Source organism: Sipha flava, unplaced genomic scaffold (genome assembly GCF_003268045.1).
Source record: "Sipha flava isolate LNK unplaced genomic scaffold, YSA_version1 248_pilon_pilon, whole genome shotgun sequence".
Classification (NCBI taxonomy): Eukaryota; Metazoa; Arthropoda; class Insecta; order Hemiptera; family Aphididae; genus Sipha; species Sipha flava.
The window spans coordinates 239,266-258,150 of record NW_020272897.1 but is presented as its reverse complement, the minus strand read 5'-3'; the positions used below and the strand labels follow the sequence as shown (position 1 = coordinate 258,150).

Sequence of the window (18,885 nt, the reverse complement as noted above, 5' to 3'; positions counted from 1 at the left end):
GAATAAGAAAACCATTATTCATATAGATAAAAATGAAATAATTCCACACGTCAATATTTCACCGTTTTGTTTCCAACCGAATATGCATTACAGTGCTATGATTTTAAAGCACTTATAGTTTTTCCATCAACATTTTCTCGTATAATTATCATTAGTAATCCATACATATATTTTAAACGTTGTGTAAAAAAATGTGATTGTTGTGCATACGTGAACATTTATTTTATTTATTATTTATTCATAATGATTAACGCTAGTCGGCTTTTATACAAAGTATTTTCATATAAACATAATATTCATAAACATATACATTATGAACTATACAACGCAATGGTTTAAACGAAACTGTGCATTGCGATAACATGTAAGTAAGACAATCTACTACAAAGCACGAAAATGTCCGAATTGGAAATACGATGACTTAAGCGGAACACGCAAAATAAAATAGTCTCCGTTTTTTTAACGCAACGTTCGGCGGGAAAGACAAAATTGCATGCGTATATAAGAGAGAGTCAAATACATATATTCGTGTTCATATCAAATTTTTATTCTTCACATTTGAAAAACAGATCTTCTTGTTTCTGGAGCACGAAAAACAGCGGTAATTTAGAATAAATGGTATCCCGAATTGAACGATGATTGTAGCTGACTGTGAATGAGATTTTGTAGCCAAAATACTTAGAATTTGACGTAGTGAATTTCGTTTTTTCTTTTTTAAGAGAAAAAAAACTAAACGGTTGCGAGACCTGACGTGGTGTAAGGTTGTACTTTTCGGCGCCACCCACGTTCATACGTCACTCTTTAAATCCATCTCCCCGGCTGTCTGATTACCGGGAGTTTTCGCGGCGGTAGAAAAAAAACCGCGCCGGTCGGTGGTGCTTGAAGACGAGGGTAGGGGGTGGAGAAGAAGAAAAATCGGCTCGTCGTTACCCGCAAAAAGTTTAAACAAATCGTAATTCACACCGCTTGCCGCCAGCACCGCATCGTCGAAGGGATAAACCACTGTTCGAAAATATCGCTGAACCGGCGGCAGTGCTCCGCAGCTGCATATTCGGGTATCGGCGCGTAATCCGAAAGAACGATAGCTGCGCGAGTAAACATCACGTGAAATATACGTACCAAAATGTACGGCTGGTATGGCAAGGGTTGTAGCGGGGAATAAACGTCTACCATGCGTTTTTTATTATTATCAATGTTGTTTAACAAAAGTCAACCGTCACCACCGACCAACGCGCGAGTATAATGACACTTCTCTGCCCGTCCGACGGTTCTGTGTAGTGTACATAAATGCACATTCATTCTAAAACTTGTGAGTGGTAAAACTATTTATACTAAGTTGATCCGTGGGGGGTGAAGATTCCCACACTCCCTTACATATACCGGGAAAATAATGTTAGGTACCGTTTGACTGTGAATTTAACTATTGTCTATATTCCATCTAAATAGTATTAATACATTTTTATAATAAATAATATTTCTTTTATTATTTATTATTTAAATGTGCAGGTACTTAGGTTTAGGAATTTTCCTTCCATAATGATTTGTTTGCAACTTATCCCCCCTCCCTCATACAAAAATTATGTATACACCACTGCATGTTGACATAGGAATTTTGATCTCTGCTGTGGAAAGCAGACCTACCTTACAGAATAAATCTCAAGACCTTTACAAAGATAGAAATGGAACCAAAAATGCTTGAGATGAAATTTATGTTCATTGTTTTATTAATTGAGTGTACCCGGTAAATACTCGTACGATTGTTACGTCGTTTTCGCAATCGTTACAAAAATCATATGGCAATGATGCATTTTAAATTCAAGTTGAAAGTCAACTGAATAAAAAGTTTAAAAATAAAATATAACTAAACATAAACGAATCGATAAAAAAAAATGCAGTGTATGAAACAACGTCCGTTCGGAAAAAATTCGTACGGATTTTAACAGAACGAACGAAAACTTCATGTGTGTGAAACGGGTTTAACTCATAAAAACACAACTCATAAAATTATATATAAATAGAGTTTGTGCATTATTATATTGATTGCGATTATGATATTATGTACGAATATATGCTAATTTAGCTATATAAATTTTATTTAACCGAGTGCTTGTAATATAATGATATTTAAATATATGACTCGTACTATAGACAATAATCTACGTAAAAGTGAAGTAAAATAATAGTCCTTATGGTTGAGGATGTTTAAAAACAGATAGATTTACAGTGGCTTGTTGAATCCACCTAAAAATATAAATCCAGACATGATACCTATTATATGACAGCAGTATTTGTGTACGCGGTACAACATGATACGAACTGTACACTGCGTCTTCTCGATTGTCAAACCACACCCGTTGGAAGTACTACGCTAGCAATTATTTTAATTTAATTTTTTTTCTTTTCGTTGTTTACCGACGGAACGAACCTGTCGCCTGGATACACACTGCACGCAAACATAATCCATTATAATCCTGTAGTTGAAAAACGCAGCTGTTCCGTAGCAACTCACAATCCGTGAATCGATAATTTTGAGAAAAAACTCCTAACCAGTAAGCAGCTCACTCATTAAAAAAAAAAAAAAAACTCCTACCCATACCGTCAAGACGAAACAATAATATATTATCATTTTTTACACGTCGAGTAGTTTTCATTTAGCGAACGTCTCATTTGTATATCGGTCGGATTTGGAACGGGCGGATGGTTATGCGCTATGGAAGAATTCGCGGACATTAAAGAAGACGAGAACAAGAAAATCCTACACACCTATCCGCTAGTACGAGTAAGTCCAAGGATAAAATAATCCTTGTATAATGTTTTTGTTCATGGGTTATTGAGTTTACTATACATCAATACGATTATTTGTATCAACTTAATGGGTGTCACAACTGTGCAAGTACAATCCGTCGTTTCTATAGACTCGCGTGTGAACGTTTCCCGACAATAATTTTTTATGTATAGGACGTGCGCAAGAGGCACTAAGTTGGTAATATTTATTATGTTTGTATTTTTTTATCGATGTGCTTGTTTATACTTTAGGTGTGCGATATGTCGGAAGAGATGAAAACCGAAACAATTGAAGTTATAATAACGGCCTGCGACAAATTCGGAACCGATTACTATGTAAGATTCCAAAGATTTTTTATTGTTTAATTTTTTGAAATTTTCAATAATGTTTTTTACGCTCTGAGCGAAACCAGAATATTGTAAGTTTCATAACAAAACTCTATTATTTTTAAATCATCTATGCGTTATACTTATTACTCTATGTGATCTAATTATTAATTGATAAATTTAAAATAATATAATTTTCTTCTAAAATACGATAAATGTTTACTTATGGTAATTTCGATTGATACAATTAAATAACAATAAATGCTGATGTTTCTATTGTGCTTTAAGTACTTATATTACTAATCTATAATGTGATTATAAATTTAATTTTATTTAAATTAGAATTTAATTTGAATAAATAAATGAACCTATAACAATATACAACATATATTAATTTCTTTATTGAAATTACATTAATTATTCTTGATTTGTACAAAAAAATATTATTTTCAATAATATTATCCTTTGAATACGTTGGTAGTATCTACGTTAGTAAAATACAAAATGTTTAACAGATTAAAGTTAAAAATGTCGACACTAGTTAACTAGTTACATTTAAAAAAAAATGGCCGCATTGACACTCATAAAAAAAAACTAATCATCCGACGCGACTCATAGCATTCCCAACCGTTTTGTGAACGTGCAATGTATAATATACAACAATTGTGGTAGGACTTTTGTTTTCATCACGCCCGCATAAATGTTCGTATTTTATACCACATGGACTGCGTAAAAATGTACATCCCGCTATTATCATACATGGTTATTTTTATAATCAAAGTGCGTTATTGCAACTGCGGTGTAGTTACGAAAACTATATACTCATAACTATGCATAGGTTTTACAATTCACACCAAATTATTTCCCACAGTCGTCGGCCAAGGCGATAAAGCAGATGCTGGACAAGAAATACGGATCGCCATGGAATGCCGTGGTCGGAGAGGCGTTTGGAATACAGATGACGCACCAGTCCAGCACGCTGATGTACATGTTCTTCGGGGGCAATCTGGGGATTTGCGTTTGGAAAATTTGATCGTTTTCACGTTGTTCAACTGATGCATGTTTGGGATGCATGATTGCATGATGAATGCAGTGCAGTGGACGTATTTCTCAGAACAGTGTTTTCTTCGATAATTTTAGGGTTGAAATTTAAAAGTCAAGAGGTTACGGAATGAAAAAAAAAAGTGTTGAATAATATAGTTGTCAGAGATAAAAAATATTCATAATGTTCTGCGCTATGTTATAATATTAAAACGATTGTCATGTATGATTATATCGAGCGTACGAAACATCCGACAACCCATATAAGGCGTTGCGAATTCATAATTCTATTGTATAACGTTCGATTTATTTTTCATATATTTATGTTATAGTTAATAAGTATAATATATTTTGGTTTATGTTATTCATAATCATGAAAACTATCCTTTATAATATAAAACTTTTTGAATTTTAATTCAAATGATAATTTTTATGTTGCAATCTTGTTCAAATTGTTTACAAAAAACATCATTAACATGGTGTATTACAGTAAAATATACGGATAAAATAATTCAGTGCAAATTATTTCAAACCACTAGGGATAGTCACATGAATGTATCAAAATTGCATATATAGAACGCCGTAATTTAAAAATGCTTTTTTATTTCTATGCTTAATTTTATCCGATATTACATTATTAAGTCGATACAATTTTTTATTTAAAATAAAAAATGTAATAAATACAGATTTATATTGTGTACATATATTTTACATAAATAGCAAATAAGATGAATAAAACGAAATAAGTTTACATTTTTACATTCATTGTTCCGGATTGTTATATTTATTGAATCTTGTAATTTTGTAGCTTGATCACTATTGACGATGAATAGTAAACAAGCTTTTACAAATGTTACACTAGTATGATTTCAGCTAATAGCATTTATTATGGGTAATGCACGGTAAAGGTTAATCGGAAAATACATATATTAATAGAAATGTTTACCCGTGCGTCTAGTAAAGTAAGAATAAATAAAAAAAAAAAAATAATCATATGATTTACATCATCGTTAGGGTTAGAAAAATGTTTAAAAATGTATATTGATACAGGGAGGAGCGTTTGGTATATTTAGGTCATATATAATCAATGTGATGGTGAGCGAAAGAGTGTGAATATCTTTGTTTTTCTGTTATTCGCGTTCATATATGGATAGTTATTAACAATGATGATGATCTCAAAATCGGTAATGTGTTTTCCAATTAGAAAACCGTTTCGTAATCTTAAAAATATATATTACACGAATACACGAACACTGCCGGCGATTTTTTACGTGTTCCTGTGACGACATAACTTCGTTACTCTAATGTGCATGCTGTAGATTCAATCCAACTTGAATAGACTAACATCTGAATCGGAAAACATTATAGAAATCTGTATGAACATAATGTCCGCAGTTGAGATGCATTAGAACGAAACGATCCTAAATAACCCGATCGTGAAAGTTAAAAGTAGAAAAAATGGGCGCTCCGAGATAAAATTGTTTTGAAAGATAAATCCATCACATAAGGTATCGCAAAGGTCTGAAAACACCGGTTTGTTTTTATAGACCTCTATGTACGATAACACATTGTTCGCGAGATAATTTTTTTAGTTAAAATAAAACATAAGTACAGTACACCGTCGTAATACACATTGTAGTATTCCTTGCCAAATGATATCATTTCGAATCGTTTACCAACCGTCTGTATAGAAATTTTGTACTCTATACTGATACAATCCGTATATTCTTAAATTCGATGGGTTAATTTTTCGTTGGTTTTGATCACTTCTAATTATGGCCGATGGTAGGGTATCATCATTTAAATTAATCGCTATAAGTAAGATTGGGATTTGATAATATCGATAGAAAGAGTGGGAGCTTTGATTCCAACATTTTTTTTATAAAATTTAAAGAAAGAAATATATAAAACGCAGACTTAATAAAAATATATACGAGTTCAATTATTTTTTTATGTACAATAGCTTTTTTATATTTAAAAATAACAATTATAGTGTTATAAATTTAAAAATAAAAACTGTTGATTGTTATTTTATTACATGTCAACCCAATACCATAAGTTTAATTAATTTTTTTATAAAATATACTCTTTATTGTATGTACAGTAGAATGCATTATACGTTTTTGCACGTTACGATAGTAAATAATTGAAATAAATTTAATATTTTTTAAATCATCTAAAGGTAGAGAATATCACTTTTTGTATCCACGCAAATGTTTATTGCCTTATCAGAATCCTTATACTATTTTATTGCCAGATGACTAACGAATAATGTAGATTTGAAAAAAACTGTTTACACCAAAATAAGCGTGTCTTGTATACAGCTAATATCTGACCATTGTCATTTCCCATTTCATGTAACATACAAAACAACGAAATAACAAAAACTATTAAATTGGGTGCTCCTAAATGATTTCCAATCTGTTGAACAAACTAACTGCAACGTTAGTTTCTGCACTTGGGAACTTACAAAATACACGCACAAGATCTGATCGTAGTAAAATTATGAAATACGTATATGCGAGAGAAAACGAAGAACACAACACGTGGCGTCGTTGTCGTTGGAGGGAGGATAAGAAAGTTTTCGTCGGCAAAACGCAATAGTAATAATAATAATTAGTAGTTGAAAGATTAGCACCCGAGCCGTGTAATATTGTCGCGCACGACTTGATTAATGGGCACGCGTGTCTCGTAATTATACACGCACGCGTAATAACAGTAGTAACGCAAAATGCACCCTGTGTAAATGCTGGTGGAGGTGGTGTTGCAAATTACGTATTATGTTATGCAGGGTGTGCAGTATAGAGACAACGGTCCGCAGTGATTACAGACGAGTCAAGGAAAGCGTGTTCATTACGTTTTCTAAAAATCTAACGCAATTTTTACACGTTCAACCGTCCGGAGGATTCGGAGAATATCCATCATAATGCGAAACTTAACTGAATAAGTCACGCACCGGTGTACCCTTTTTCGGGGATAGGGAATAATAATACAACGTGATTAGAAATTGAAACGTTTGTCAGAAGCTCGGAAGCGTGATAGTTCCGCTACGAGTCACTCTGAAAACGCGTAAAAGAGAATAAGAGCTCATCCTAGAATACGACTCCAGACTAGCTCACCGTAATGGGTTTTTCGTATTCTGTATCGATGTACCCATAGGTTATTAATAATTTATTTCGTTTCCTGCACGATTTCCCAAAAGCACCTTGGTCTGGAATTTCTAATTGAGTGTGTTTAACGTCCAAGCGTCGATTTAATATTATTTCAATGAGTAATTGTTATGTTGATTGCTCCCAACATTGGACAAAGTTCTAAACTGTTTTCGTCGAGGACAATAGAGAATTACTAACCGGTAGTATTCTCGAAAAATGTTTGTGTATTGTTAGATATAGTACACAAATAACGTATAGGAATATAATAATAATATGTATAATAATTTTTAGTTTAAAACCGCAAGTAATTAACGCTATCGTAAACGATATCTATACACGATATAGTGCCACGACCAACCGAAATTTCACGTATTAATTAGGGGGGGGGGATGTAGTTCACTCCTCCCATTAAGAACTACCTATTTATCTAGTCGGCAATTGTGAACAAATCAATTAATATCAGTAATAAGGAATTTTGTTTTCGAAAATTGTTAGCAAATCTGTGCACACATAACCCTCTCCGGCCTCATCAATATTTGCTAGCGACAGCCCTGCGCATATCTCGTTCACCCTGTACATGCACGGTCGAAACACAACAGCGTCGCTCAAATACGTAGTGCGCGCGAACGTGAACGTTTAGATGGGGAAGAAGCACCGTACGATAATTATTGCTGGAAGGTGTGAGCGTTCCCTCTCTCGCCCTTTTCGCCCACCCCTCGTATCTCCACCGTGATACTACTCGAACACACCCACGTGTACACGCGCGAACACAAACACACACGTGTGTCCGTGTATATTAATAATGCAACAACGATATATAATTTGTGATTCGTCGTCGTAATTTCTCGGCGAGAGTTTCGCGCTGGCATCCCTCACGACCGCCGCCCGGAGTTTATGGCCCAAGTTTTGACCGGCTGGCGCATCGCCGCCGCCGCCAAAGTGTCCGGACGGCAATTAATTCGATGAATAACGACCGTTCGGCCGTGTGCGCGCACGTCCCGAGGACCTTTCGGCGCGATAGTTATTGCCGTTATGGTTCCGCCGAGCGACCGCCATCCGGTGCACACGCACACACACCCGGTGCACGGAGTTCGTCATCGCCGCGGTCCCGAACCCGGACGATGGAACAAATCGGCATTTATGAGTACATTGCTGGAGACCCGTGTAAAGAAATCGATGGCGCTCGTTGGTCGCATCGCGTTTGCGATGATATTATGAAATCATTATCGATTTACGACGTTTTCTACTTTTTTTTCCAAACTTTTTAAATCGATTTGATGACACGGTATGAGATACTTACGAACACGTGATTCCTATTGCCTATTTGGAACACTCAAAAAAACGTTCCAATGTACAGATTTGAAAAGATCACAAGAACACCTTTTGTAAGTTATTTGTAATTATTTTATTACAATGTATTAACATTTTTTTTTTTTTTTTTTAGGATTAGGTTGGAATGGCAGAAATGTAATGTTTGATATGTTCAAAAAATATTTATTGAATAAACATCGTCATCTTTGATTATTTCGTTTTTAAACGAGGCTGGACAAATAATTTTTTAAAGTGTATGTAAAATTATAATAATCAAATTAATTTAAGTAATAATTTTAATTAGTAAAAAAAAGGAATTGAAAACATTGAGTATTGTTAATTTTATAATGTCATCACAAACATAAAATAACTAATGAGAACCATCGATTTCCTATGGATCTTTTGCAATACATGGTATGCTGATATGCAAACGATGGATCATCGGGCGAACGGTCGCATGTGTACGCGTCACAAGGTTGCGTATTTTCAATCTCGGCAGGAAACCTCTTGGTTTCCTCGATCATACATAGAATTAATTTATAGATTTCGTGGATTCTTAACAGTTAAGACAAAATATGATATCCAAAGCTCTTTCCTATTCACTACCATATTCCTGAAACGGCTTGAACATGAGTTCATAAAAATAGCTATCGTCAAACTCGCCTATATCCAGAGCCATGCCTAGGGAGTTGTGAAGAAGTGTATGCACCGGGTGCCATGACCACTCGGGCGCTAAGAGACTTTTCATAATCTAAGTAATTATACTGAAATTCAACCATATTATTTAATTCATAATATTTAACATGTTCAATGTCATGGTGTCGACACGTAGTCGACATCATTAACATCATCCTGATTGGCGGTATTTCAGTTTATTTTTGGTATTGATATTTATTTTTTTATCGAAATTACGATGTCGTCGATAACAAATTAACAATACTTCATCATTAATTAATTGAATAACATTAATATCATAAAAGAATATCGACTTGAACGAGTTGTACGATTTTATTTCGAACGAACAATTTGAATAGATAGGGGAGGGTGGGTATAGTTGTTACAAGGGTTAGTTACAGTTTAATTTAATAAAAAAGTATTGATGGTACCACTGCATAATCAATACGGAGATAAAATGCACATCTACTAGTTAAATATTTTCTGTTTCCGTTATCATAATCTATACTGTATTCCAGTTATCATGTTTTTAGTGAATGTTGTACTTCAAAATTATATTTTATGATTTACATCTGATTGACTTAAATAGATATTTTTAATGGTAAATTATTTTAGATACATTCAATTAATTGTTCCGCTCATAGCGTACAATTAAACTTCTAATGAGTAACGTAAGATTAGTTGGTTAAGTGATAAGATAGGTTATACTAAAATGTGTTTACTGGGGCTAGTTATTACATTTAAATCGGTACACATTGTTACAGTGTAACATCTTGCCCCAATTTGCATATTACTGAACCAAATAATATTTATTGGCAAATAAATAAATAAATAAATAAATAATATATTTGCAGATAGTTCAAATAATTATTTTATTTTTAGCAATCAATAATGCAGAACTCTATTAAGAAAACCAATAGGGGGATGGTTTCAAAAATAGATATGGATGCTGCAGCGGAAGAAGTGATGTATTTAAATTACTTAATTTTTTTGCAATTTATAATTTTTCAACAGTTTTTTCAAATATATTTGCCAAAACATTCATCACAAAAAATACCAATTATTATTATTATGTTCCCCATAAATTAAATTTAAAATAATATCTAAATTAAGCAACTTTGAAGCATTGATTAAATATACTTAACTTAAATATAATATTTAATCAATGGTTAAAGTAATCAAATAGCAAATAAAAAAAAAAAAAAAGGCTAAGCATTAGAATCATAGATTTTAAAAATATTATTTAGTAATTTATTTTATAAATATCATGTATTTTAAAGTATGTGCTTATGTCATTTATGCATACATTCATATTTACAGTTTGTACATAATATATTTTTTTTCTTCGAATTATAATGTAAAATTAATCGTATTTTTTTAACTTTCATATATATATTTATTTCGCGTCGAAAAATTAAATTAATTTTTGTACTAGCATTCAGTACGAAGATCGGCTTTCTCATTCTAAAAGAAGATGGTTTTCTTCCAGCCATTGAACGAATAATAATATTTTATGGATCTTAATTTATATTTCAATCAACTTGCCCTTATATTCATATTTTTAGAATCTTGGTAATTGTTGAAAAAATAGGATCACTGAATTATTAATATCACAATTAAAGACATAAAATACTACTAATGTTGATTAGATAAATGTTTTGCATTTATATTTTAATATTTGGCTTAATCGAGATTAATATTTCACCAACAATAATATTAAAATATAATTGAAAATTATATTTTCTTGACAGTATAAATCTAAGAATATGAAAATATTAAAAATAATAATATAAAATAGCAACATATAATGTGGATTGTTCATGAATATCACGTTTTAAAATTTAATGAATGACATGCACGGGCAGAGACAACACGACTTAAATAATGAGTACCCAACACAGATATACAAATGTTAACATTTAAATTATTCCGTCTTTGGTTAAAACGCGTCATTTTCTGTTTGAAACAATATCAATTGTTAGTTTTATTAACAGAATAACACAAAGTTCTACAAGACTTTAAATATAAATTATGATAAATAAAAATTATATTACTTATATACATTTTTATTACAATACGACAGTGATGATTAAAAAAGTTAATATTTTCTGTACCGTTTAAAACAAAAAACATAGTCATTTACTTTTATTATAAAATCAAAAACTGTTGGCTAAAAAGTGTTATTATATTATATTAATCGTATTTACAATTTATAAATAACATTACATACATAACATGCTATGGATTTCAATTATATTTGTTTATTGTTGAATCTCAACATTGCATTTTGTCATTCGTCGTTCAGCAGTATCCAAGTATTGTAACCGACAACTTAAATAGAAAACAGAATTAGCAGCTACTGTTATAAGTAAGTATATTTATAATAATATTTTGAATTAAAATTAGATTCGATCTACAGAAGTTATGAACACACGGAAGTAGTCTTTTTCTAACTTTTTTCTCACTTCAACTACCGGCCCACGGCGAGCAACGTCAAACAAATCATCCTATCATAGGAGAGAGATGTGGGGCACACGTGTCGAGTCTTTTACTAGCGAGAACAACACGAAGTATAAGTTGTCTTCATCGGAATCGTATTGGCAAACCCAAAATCATTTATCGTTAAATGTACATATCATCAAGGATCTTCAAGGATTACAACGAAATTTTACAATATAATTTTCATAAAAAACGTTTCCTTTTATCATTTTACATCGTATACCCGGAAGGTACATAAAATATTTCGGATTTATGAATACGATAACAAGAAATATTGATATATAAGTTCCAAACTATCAACAGCTAATGACAACTTATATAAATATTAACTATTTTATCATTTTTTCGTGCCATTGTCCAAAACATGTTTGAATTCAACCATAGTAACATAAAATTTTTTTTTGTTTAAACCATTGTTCTAATAAATGAAAAGCAGGATAAATTAAGAAAATTAATGGACCTTAATAAAGTAACAGAATACTAATTATATGCTAGTTGACTTACATTAGGAGTTATGAAAAAAGACATTACATTGATCTTAAAACCTATTTAAACTTCTTAATCTGGCGCAAATCATGTAAAAACTTCATTACTAAATGTAATTGTAATTTACCAAAGTAACACAAAGACCTTATATTAAAGTGTAAATTATAACTTTTTCAGATTCTCATAATCTATTTAGACTATTTGATAATAGAATACAATAAATGAGTGCTTCCAACATGATGAGTGAAATCAAAACAGACAAACAAATCAAGAGGTAACACATTCGAATTCATTCCAAACATGTTTTATATTTTAACATTGAAAAATAATTTATTATTATTTTGAATGAATCTTAATAATCATAAATTCATTTTTAAATTATTCTTTTTAAGAAATTCTAAATTATTGTGATTAACTTATCAAATCAATATAGGACTGAGGAATATCCCATGATTGTGGAAAGTTATGTGCCTGAATGTCCAAATGGAAAAAGAGAAAAAAAAAGGATTTGCAAAGCTTTACCTAAAGATGGGTATGATCAAATACTTAAATATTTTATAGATTTAAATTTTTAAATATTTAACTAAATGGTTACTAATTATTACCTTTATATCTGACTATAATAGTAATGTATGCCTTAATGTTTAGAAATAACGGAACTCAACAGAAGAAGTTGAGCAAAAATACGGCAAAAAAACGTAAACGCGCTCAGCAAATGGAATCAACCACAAGCGTCATTGAGTAGAGTTAATTTAATTTTTTTAAAATTCGTTTACCTAAATTCATTGTTATTCTACAGAACGGTGACTCAGTATGAAAGTCTACCGAAAAATACTAATTCAAAAGTGGTACCAAATGAAATTATCAATTCTACTGATGGACCTCATAATAAGTATTTATTATAAAATAATAATTTAGTGTACAAAAAATATTTTTTTCGCTAACACAAAGCTTCTTATGATTACTATTTTGTTTTACTAAACCAAATTGTATAAATCTATATCCATTATATTTTAAACTTAACTTAAATCTAGTGGTCAAACAACATCGAATAATTACAAGTCTTCAGATCATAATGGAACCAAAAATGTTGAAATAAAAACTAACGTGATTATAAGTACAGATAAAAATGAAAAGGTTTTGGAAGATTTAAACGTGCCAAATATCCAAACCAAAGAAAATGGAAATTGGTATATTATTATTTATAACAAATGCATTTATGATTTATTCTATTAGTGCCACCGAATTTTTATTTGTTAACAAATAATTGTTTATGTTTTCCAGTGTAATCAAAGAAGTTGACGAAAATCTGTTCAATTTACCTAGAAACATTGCTCTAGCCCATTGTATTGCAGAAGATTTACGTATGGAAAGAGGAGTCGCGGTTCAATTCAAGTAAAACTATTTTAAATTTACATTGATTAAAACAATAATTATTTTTCTCGCTATCTAGACGTTATTTTGGAGGCATTGGTCAACTTATGGACCAAAAACTTACCGTAGGCGATGTTGGAGTGGTGGTTAAAAACGAAACAGAATATGCTTTTTATCTGGTGACAAAAAATTATTGTAACGGCACGTCGACAATGTTATCATTGTCACATGCATTAAAGTCGCTTGTAGAAAAAATGCAAGAAAGGAAAATAATCAAACTAGGCATTCCTCAAATTGGCTGTGGAACAGATGGATTGGAGTGGTCAAAAGTTAAACCACTTATTGAAGATATTTTTGCCGGATCCGGAATTGAAATAACTGTTTGTGTACCAACAAAAGTAAGTGTTGGAAATAACAGAATATTTTATTGTTTTCATAATCATAAACCTATTTTAAGATATTCTATCGTCCATCACCACCTCAAATGAAAGTGTATATAACACCTAGGAAACTATTGGAAATTAATAACAAGCTAAGTGACTTATTATTACTGATTGATATTGAACAAATAAAATCAAATCATTTGAAAAATGGCTTGGTAGATGCTGTAAACTTAGAATATCCTTCTTTCAAAGAAAAGTAATTATTTTACAACTGTATTACATTATTTTAATTGTTGTTAGCTAAATATATTATAAATAATTAAAACAAAAATAAAACGTGATCATCAGTGCTGAGCACTCTTAACAATGATCTAAATGTAATTCGTACGTTTTAAATCCTCATTTTATTTTGTCCGACCATAGATTAATGAAGGACATTAAAACTAAAGCATTGAAGCCTGGTGACGTTACCTCTTATTTTATAAAGAAAGAAAATATACACTGTTTATTCACTAGTCAGTCAGCATATTACAGTTCACTAGAAAAAGGATTTTTAACAATAAAAAACTACGTAAGGAGAACTTATAGGAACTTTGCCATTCAGAGTGGTCCCATAAAACCAACTGCATACTTTAAGCACATATCAAGAATTGTGTTATTGTTGCGTTCAATAATTTATGGATCAGAATTATGGTTATGCGGTGATAGTGATCAGACCAACGAAAAAGAAGTGTACGAGCACTATTGTAAACAAGTTTTTGAGGAAATTAGACTTTCAACAAAGTCAAAAGATAGAAATAATCTTCAGATAGGCAAAAGAAATAATCCACCGAAAATTAATTTGCAAAGAAAATAATTTTCGAAAATCCATAAGAAAAAACTTACACGATTTATCAAAATACTAACACAGTTGTGCATTTAAACGAATAATAAATTATTTAAATTATAGCTTATCATAATAGTTAAATTTTTGGAATATTTGTAGTACACATTAGTTTTATAAACATAGAAACACAAGTATACGATATTGTTTTTGCATTATATTTCGATTTCACAAAAAAAGTTATCCACTCAATATAAAAATTTAAAAATTGCGTTGAGTGTAAAATATAGGTTTCCATTTCGTGAAATGGAAAAAATAAATGTCCATTAGATGAACCTAAAAACGACTTACGCGATATGATCTTAGTTCATGAAATAAATATATATTTTGTGAAAACTACGATTACACTAAGTGGACTTTAGATGATACATTTGAGAGTTAGAGAAAAAAAAAATTCCAATATTTTTTTGCAAAAATTCCAAGTAGATTCTTGATCATGTGGCAATACTACTCGTATTTATGATGATACGAATTTCTAAATTGGTAGTTCATTTAACTTAGACACAAAATATCGGAGTAATATTTTCCATGTTCTACGAAGTTTTGGTTTTATTAAATTAACGTTTCGTACGTTTTATGTTAGAAGAAACAAAAATTAACATATTACAAATCACAAATAAAACAATTGTCATGTCTAAGAAAAAATCAAATATGCAATATGATTTTTAGCATTAAATACTCATTTCATAAAATTTGAGATTAAGATAAGCAGAGTTTTTCATCAAGTATTGGCTAGCTACTTGTTTTAATATTTAAATATTGTTATCATGTTCACTCGGGTTTTCTAATCTTTGAACAGCAGTTTTAAGAAATTAGATGACGGTATTCGATCGTGTAAGGAGTTGCAGTTTTAAAGACTAATGTTTTGTTTCGGAATCTGAAAATTACGTAAAAATAGCTATGAGTATACTTTCATTTAACTGTTTAAAAACACTTTTAAATTATCCAAGAAAATTAATATTTTGTTTTAAAAAAAAAAAAAAAAAAAAAAACCATTATTCTTCCCCCGTGCTACGTGTCACTACCGAGTATGGAGTCCGGAAACATATTTCAACAGCTTGATTAGTTTCGATTGCCAATTATTTCCAAGTGAAATGTACATTGATAGTAAAACATTTCTGCGACACGGAAAACATTTATTAAAACGTGTAGTTGACCAAAACTTTACACTAATAGCAGTCGTGGTAGAATTTGCGACGAAATAATATATTTCCAGTCGTAATCGTAACGATTTAAATCGCTTGAAACCTATAAAGGCACGTATCGGGCGTACAGGTTTGTCAACTCCATGACGAGTGCCACTTTGTCATATACATGCTTCGAGTTAAATAATCATAAATAAACCGAATACGTATATACCTTACATGAAAATTATTAAAACATAAGAAAAATTGTAATGTATTTCATATATTCACTATTATGAGCTTAAAAGATGAGCTTAAAAATGTTCTTGATTTAGTAATTAAAATGGTAAATTATATTAAATCAAGAGCTCTTAAAACACGAATTCTCAAAAAAATGTGTGAAGAAGCTGGTTCTCGTTATGAAGTTTTAGGTTTTACATACTGAAATTCGATGGTTATCAAAAGGTAATGTTTTAAACAGATTTTATGAAATGAAAAATGAATTGTTGCAATTGTTCAATAATGAAGACCCAAACAGCGATTTCATAACTCAATTAAATAATCCATTATAGTCTGCAAAACTTGCTTATCTAGCTGATATTTCTAACCATTTAAATATCCTTAATTCCAATATGCAAGGTAAAGATGAAAACATATTAACATCGTCTGATAAATTAAATGGGTTTTTACAGAAAATTAATCTTTGGATATCACACGTAGAAAAAAACAACTGCAAATGTTTTCATTAACAGCAGATGTTGATCCAGATGAAGAAGTAACATCTGATTTAATAATAAATCATCTTAAAATTTTAAAAGAAAAAATGACAAAATATTTCCCATCTTTGGTTTTTAACGAATATGATTGGGTGTGCAATCCTTTTGCTATAACATCAGATGTAATATCACATCTAGTTGAACAAGAACAACTTTTGGAACTTCAATCTGATCGTTCATTGAAATTAAAATTTAATGAACTTAAACTGTTTCAATTTCGGAGTTTTATTAAAATTGAGTATCCGATAATTACAGAAATTGCAATAAATATATTATTACCATTTTCTACAACATATCTCTGTGAACTTGGATTTTTCGCACTGACAAATATTAAAAATAAGAAACGTGAACGACTTTTATCAGTTGAACAAGAAATGCGAGTGTGTTTATGTTGATTGTTGGTGTTTAAACAAAATCAAGCACACGTTTCACACTAAAATTTATAATTATATATTTTTTTTTATAATTTTAAAATTAATTTTTGTGTTAATTATTTTTATTTGTATTATATATTTTAATATTTTGAAAAAAATCATTTTATGTTTTTTTATAAAAAAAAGTTTAAGTTGTCGCGGCACACCTTTCAAATTTTACGGCACACTAGTGTGCCGCGGCACACCCTTTGGGAAACACTGGTATAGAGTGTAAGGAATGAGCACACATAAAATGTGTGAATAATGATGCACATTAAGTTTGCCATATTTACAATTCAGATATATTCGATGATAAGCTCAGTGACGACGTATTCAAAGACTGAAATTTACAAATATGATCTTATATTGTTAATTTATTTTTTTATAATTTATAAAAGTATTTTTGTCAGACGATAAGTCAACATTTTAAAAGTTTTTAAGTTTATTTTATTTAATTTTTTACTATTAATTATATATAAAAGTATTTAAGTCGTCTAAAATATAATCTACCATTAATTTTATTATATTATTATGTTTTACAATACAATTTAACAATTTTTAAATAATGTAACAAATAACCCTCCGTTTGTATCATCTTACCCCATTCGGGGGCAATTAGTTACAAAATGAGTTAGTGAGTTTGACTTAAATTTTTGGCAAAACTATTTGTTTTTAAAAATTCATTTTTATATAAAAATATTACTTGTTATGTTATTTATATGTTATTAAATTTTCAGAAATTGTTTGTAGAAAATGAACTAGTTACAAATAAATATTTATATTTTGTAACAACTATATCCTACCTAATTATTTTTCATCGGCAATAATTTAAAGATAAGTTATTTTTTGTGCAATTGATTAAATTTGATTTATAAATAAATATACCGATTTATGATGATAGGTTATTATTCTTCTTATATGTTTTGTTTTATCTATACAGTTCGAGTTATAATAATTATTTTGTTTTTTAATTGTTGATTATTTATTTTATTAATTTAATAAATACAAATAAGTAGTTTTATATGACTCCCTATTTTTATGTCATCTCCTCATAGCCTATAAGTATAACAATATTTGGTAAAGGGAAGGCTCTACAAAATGATTCTAGGCACCGGGCGCTAATTATGCTAGGCACGGCTCTGCCTGAACTCTAAGATTTGAATTGTACTTATTGGTTCAGATATGCATAGAATTAATAAAATCAAGATCACTGACATTGTATTTGTTCGTAAACACCAATTAGTAGGTTAACCGATGACAAACATCATAATAAATATAACTCATATCAACATTATGTTTAATAAATATATTTTATTATCTAAATTATTTTTACATATTTTATGTACCAGTACAAATCGCTTGAATGTATCTCGTTACATTACACGAAAAAGCTGTTTATTCATCTAGAAACGTTATTATAATACGTACAACAATGATTTATCAAATGTACCCCAAGCAACTTTGTATACATACAATCGATATTCTTTGTTAAACCTGACCTGTCTTTTACATGCTGAAGTGTACAATTCACCGCAGATGCATTTCGTTTATAAATGTTGGTAGTTGGTAAAGTATTAGAATGTCTTGGAATTTAAATCAAAACAATTCTTGTAATAATATCCATGTCAATATGCATGGATATATAAAAGATAATAAT

The 18,885-nt window shown here is 30.3% G+C and overlaps 3 protein-coding genes across 4 annotated transcripts; all 3 read left to right on the top strand.

The window, feature by feature from the left end:
• The first annotated feature begins 2,479 nt into the window (after positions 1-2,479).
• Positions 2,480-4,791, top strand: LOC112684314 (dynein light chain 4, axonemal-like). Of its 2 annotated transcripts, XM_025555763.1 has the most exons (4): positions 2,480-2,549; positions 2,645-2,779; positions 3,037-3,120; positions 3,950-4,791. In XM_025555763.1, the coding sequence occupies exons 2-4, from the start codon at positions 2,711-2,713 to the stop codon at positions 4,142-4,144; spliced, it is 348 nt and encodes a 115-aa protein (XP_025411548.1). In that variant the 5' UTR covers positions 2,480-2,549; positions 2,645-2,710; the 3' UTR covers positions 4,145-4,791. The 2 variants fall into 2 exon arrangements, with proteins under 2 accessions (XP_025411548.1, XP_025411549.1); XM_025555764.1 differs by having other exon boundaries at positions 2,490-2,779; positions 3,983-4,791.
• Positions 4,792-13,088: 8,297 nt separating this feature from the next.
• On the top strand, positions 13,089-14,888 carry LOC112684306. The gene is made up of 6 exons (XM_025555751.1): positions 13,089-13,123; positions 13,310-13,465; positions 13,560-13,670; positions 13,729-14,047; positions 14,107-14,288; positions 14,456-14,888. Exons 1-6 carry the CDS (start codon positions 13,089-13,091, stop codon positions 14,886-14,888), a joined length of 1,236 nt encoding a protein of 411 aa, XP_025411536.1.
• A 1,974-nt stretch (positions 14,889-16,862) lies between these two features.
• LOC112684305 (protein FAM200A-like) lies at positions 16,863-17,210 on the top strand. The gene has a single exon (XM_025555750.1). It carries the CDS (start codon positions 16,863-16,865, stop codon positions 17,208-17,210), a length of 348 nt encoding a protein of 115 aa, XP_025411535.1.
• Positions 17,211-18,885: the final 1,675 nt, after the last annotated feature.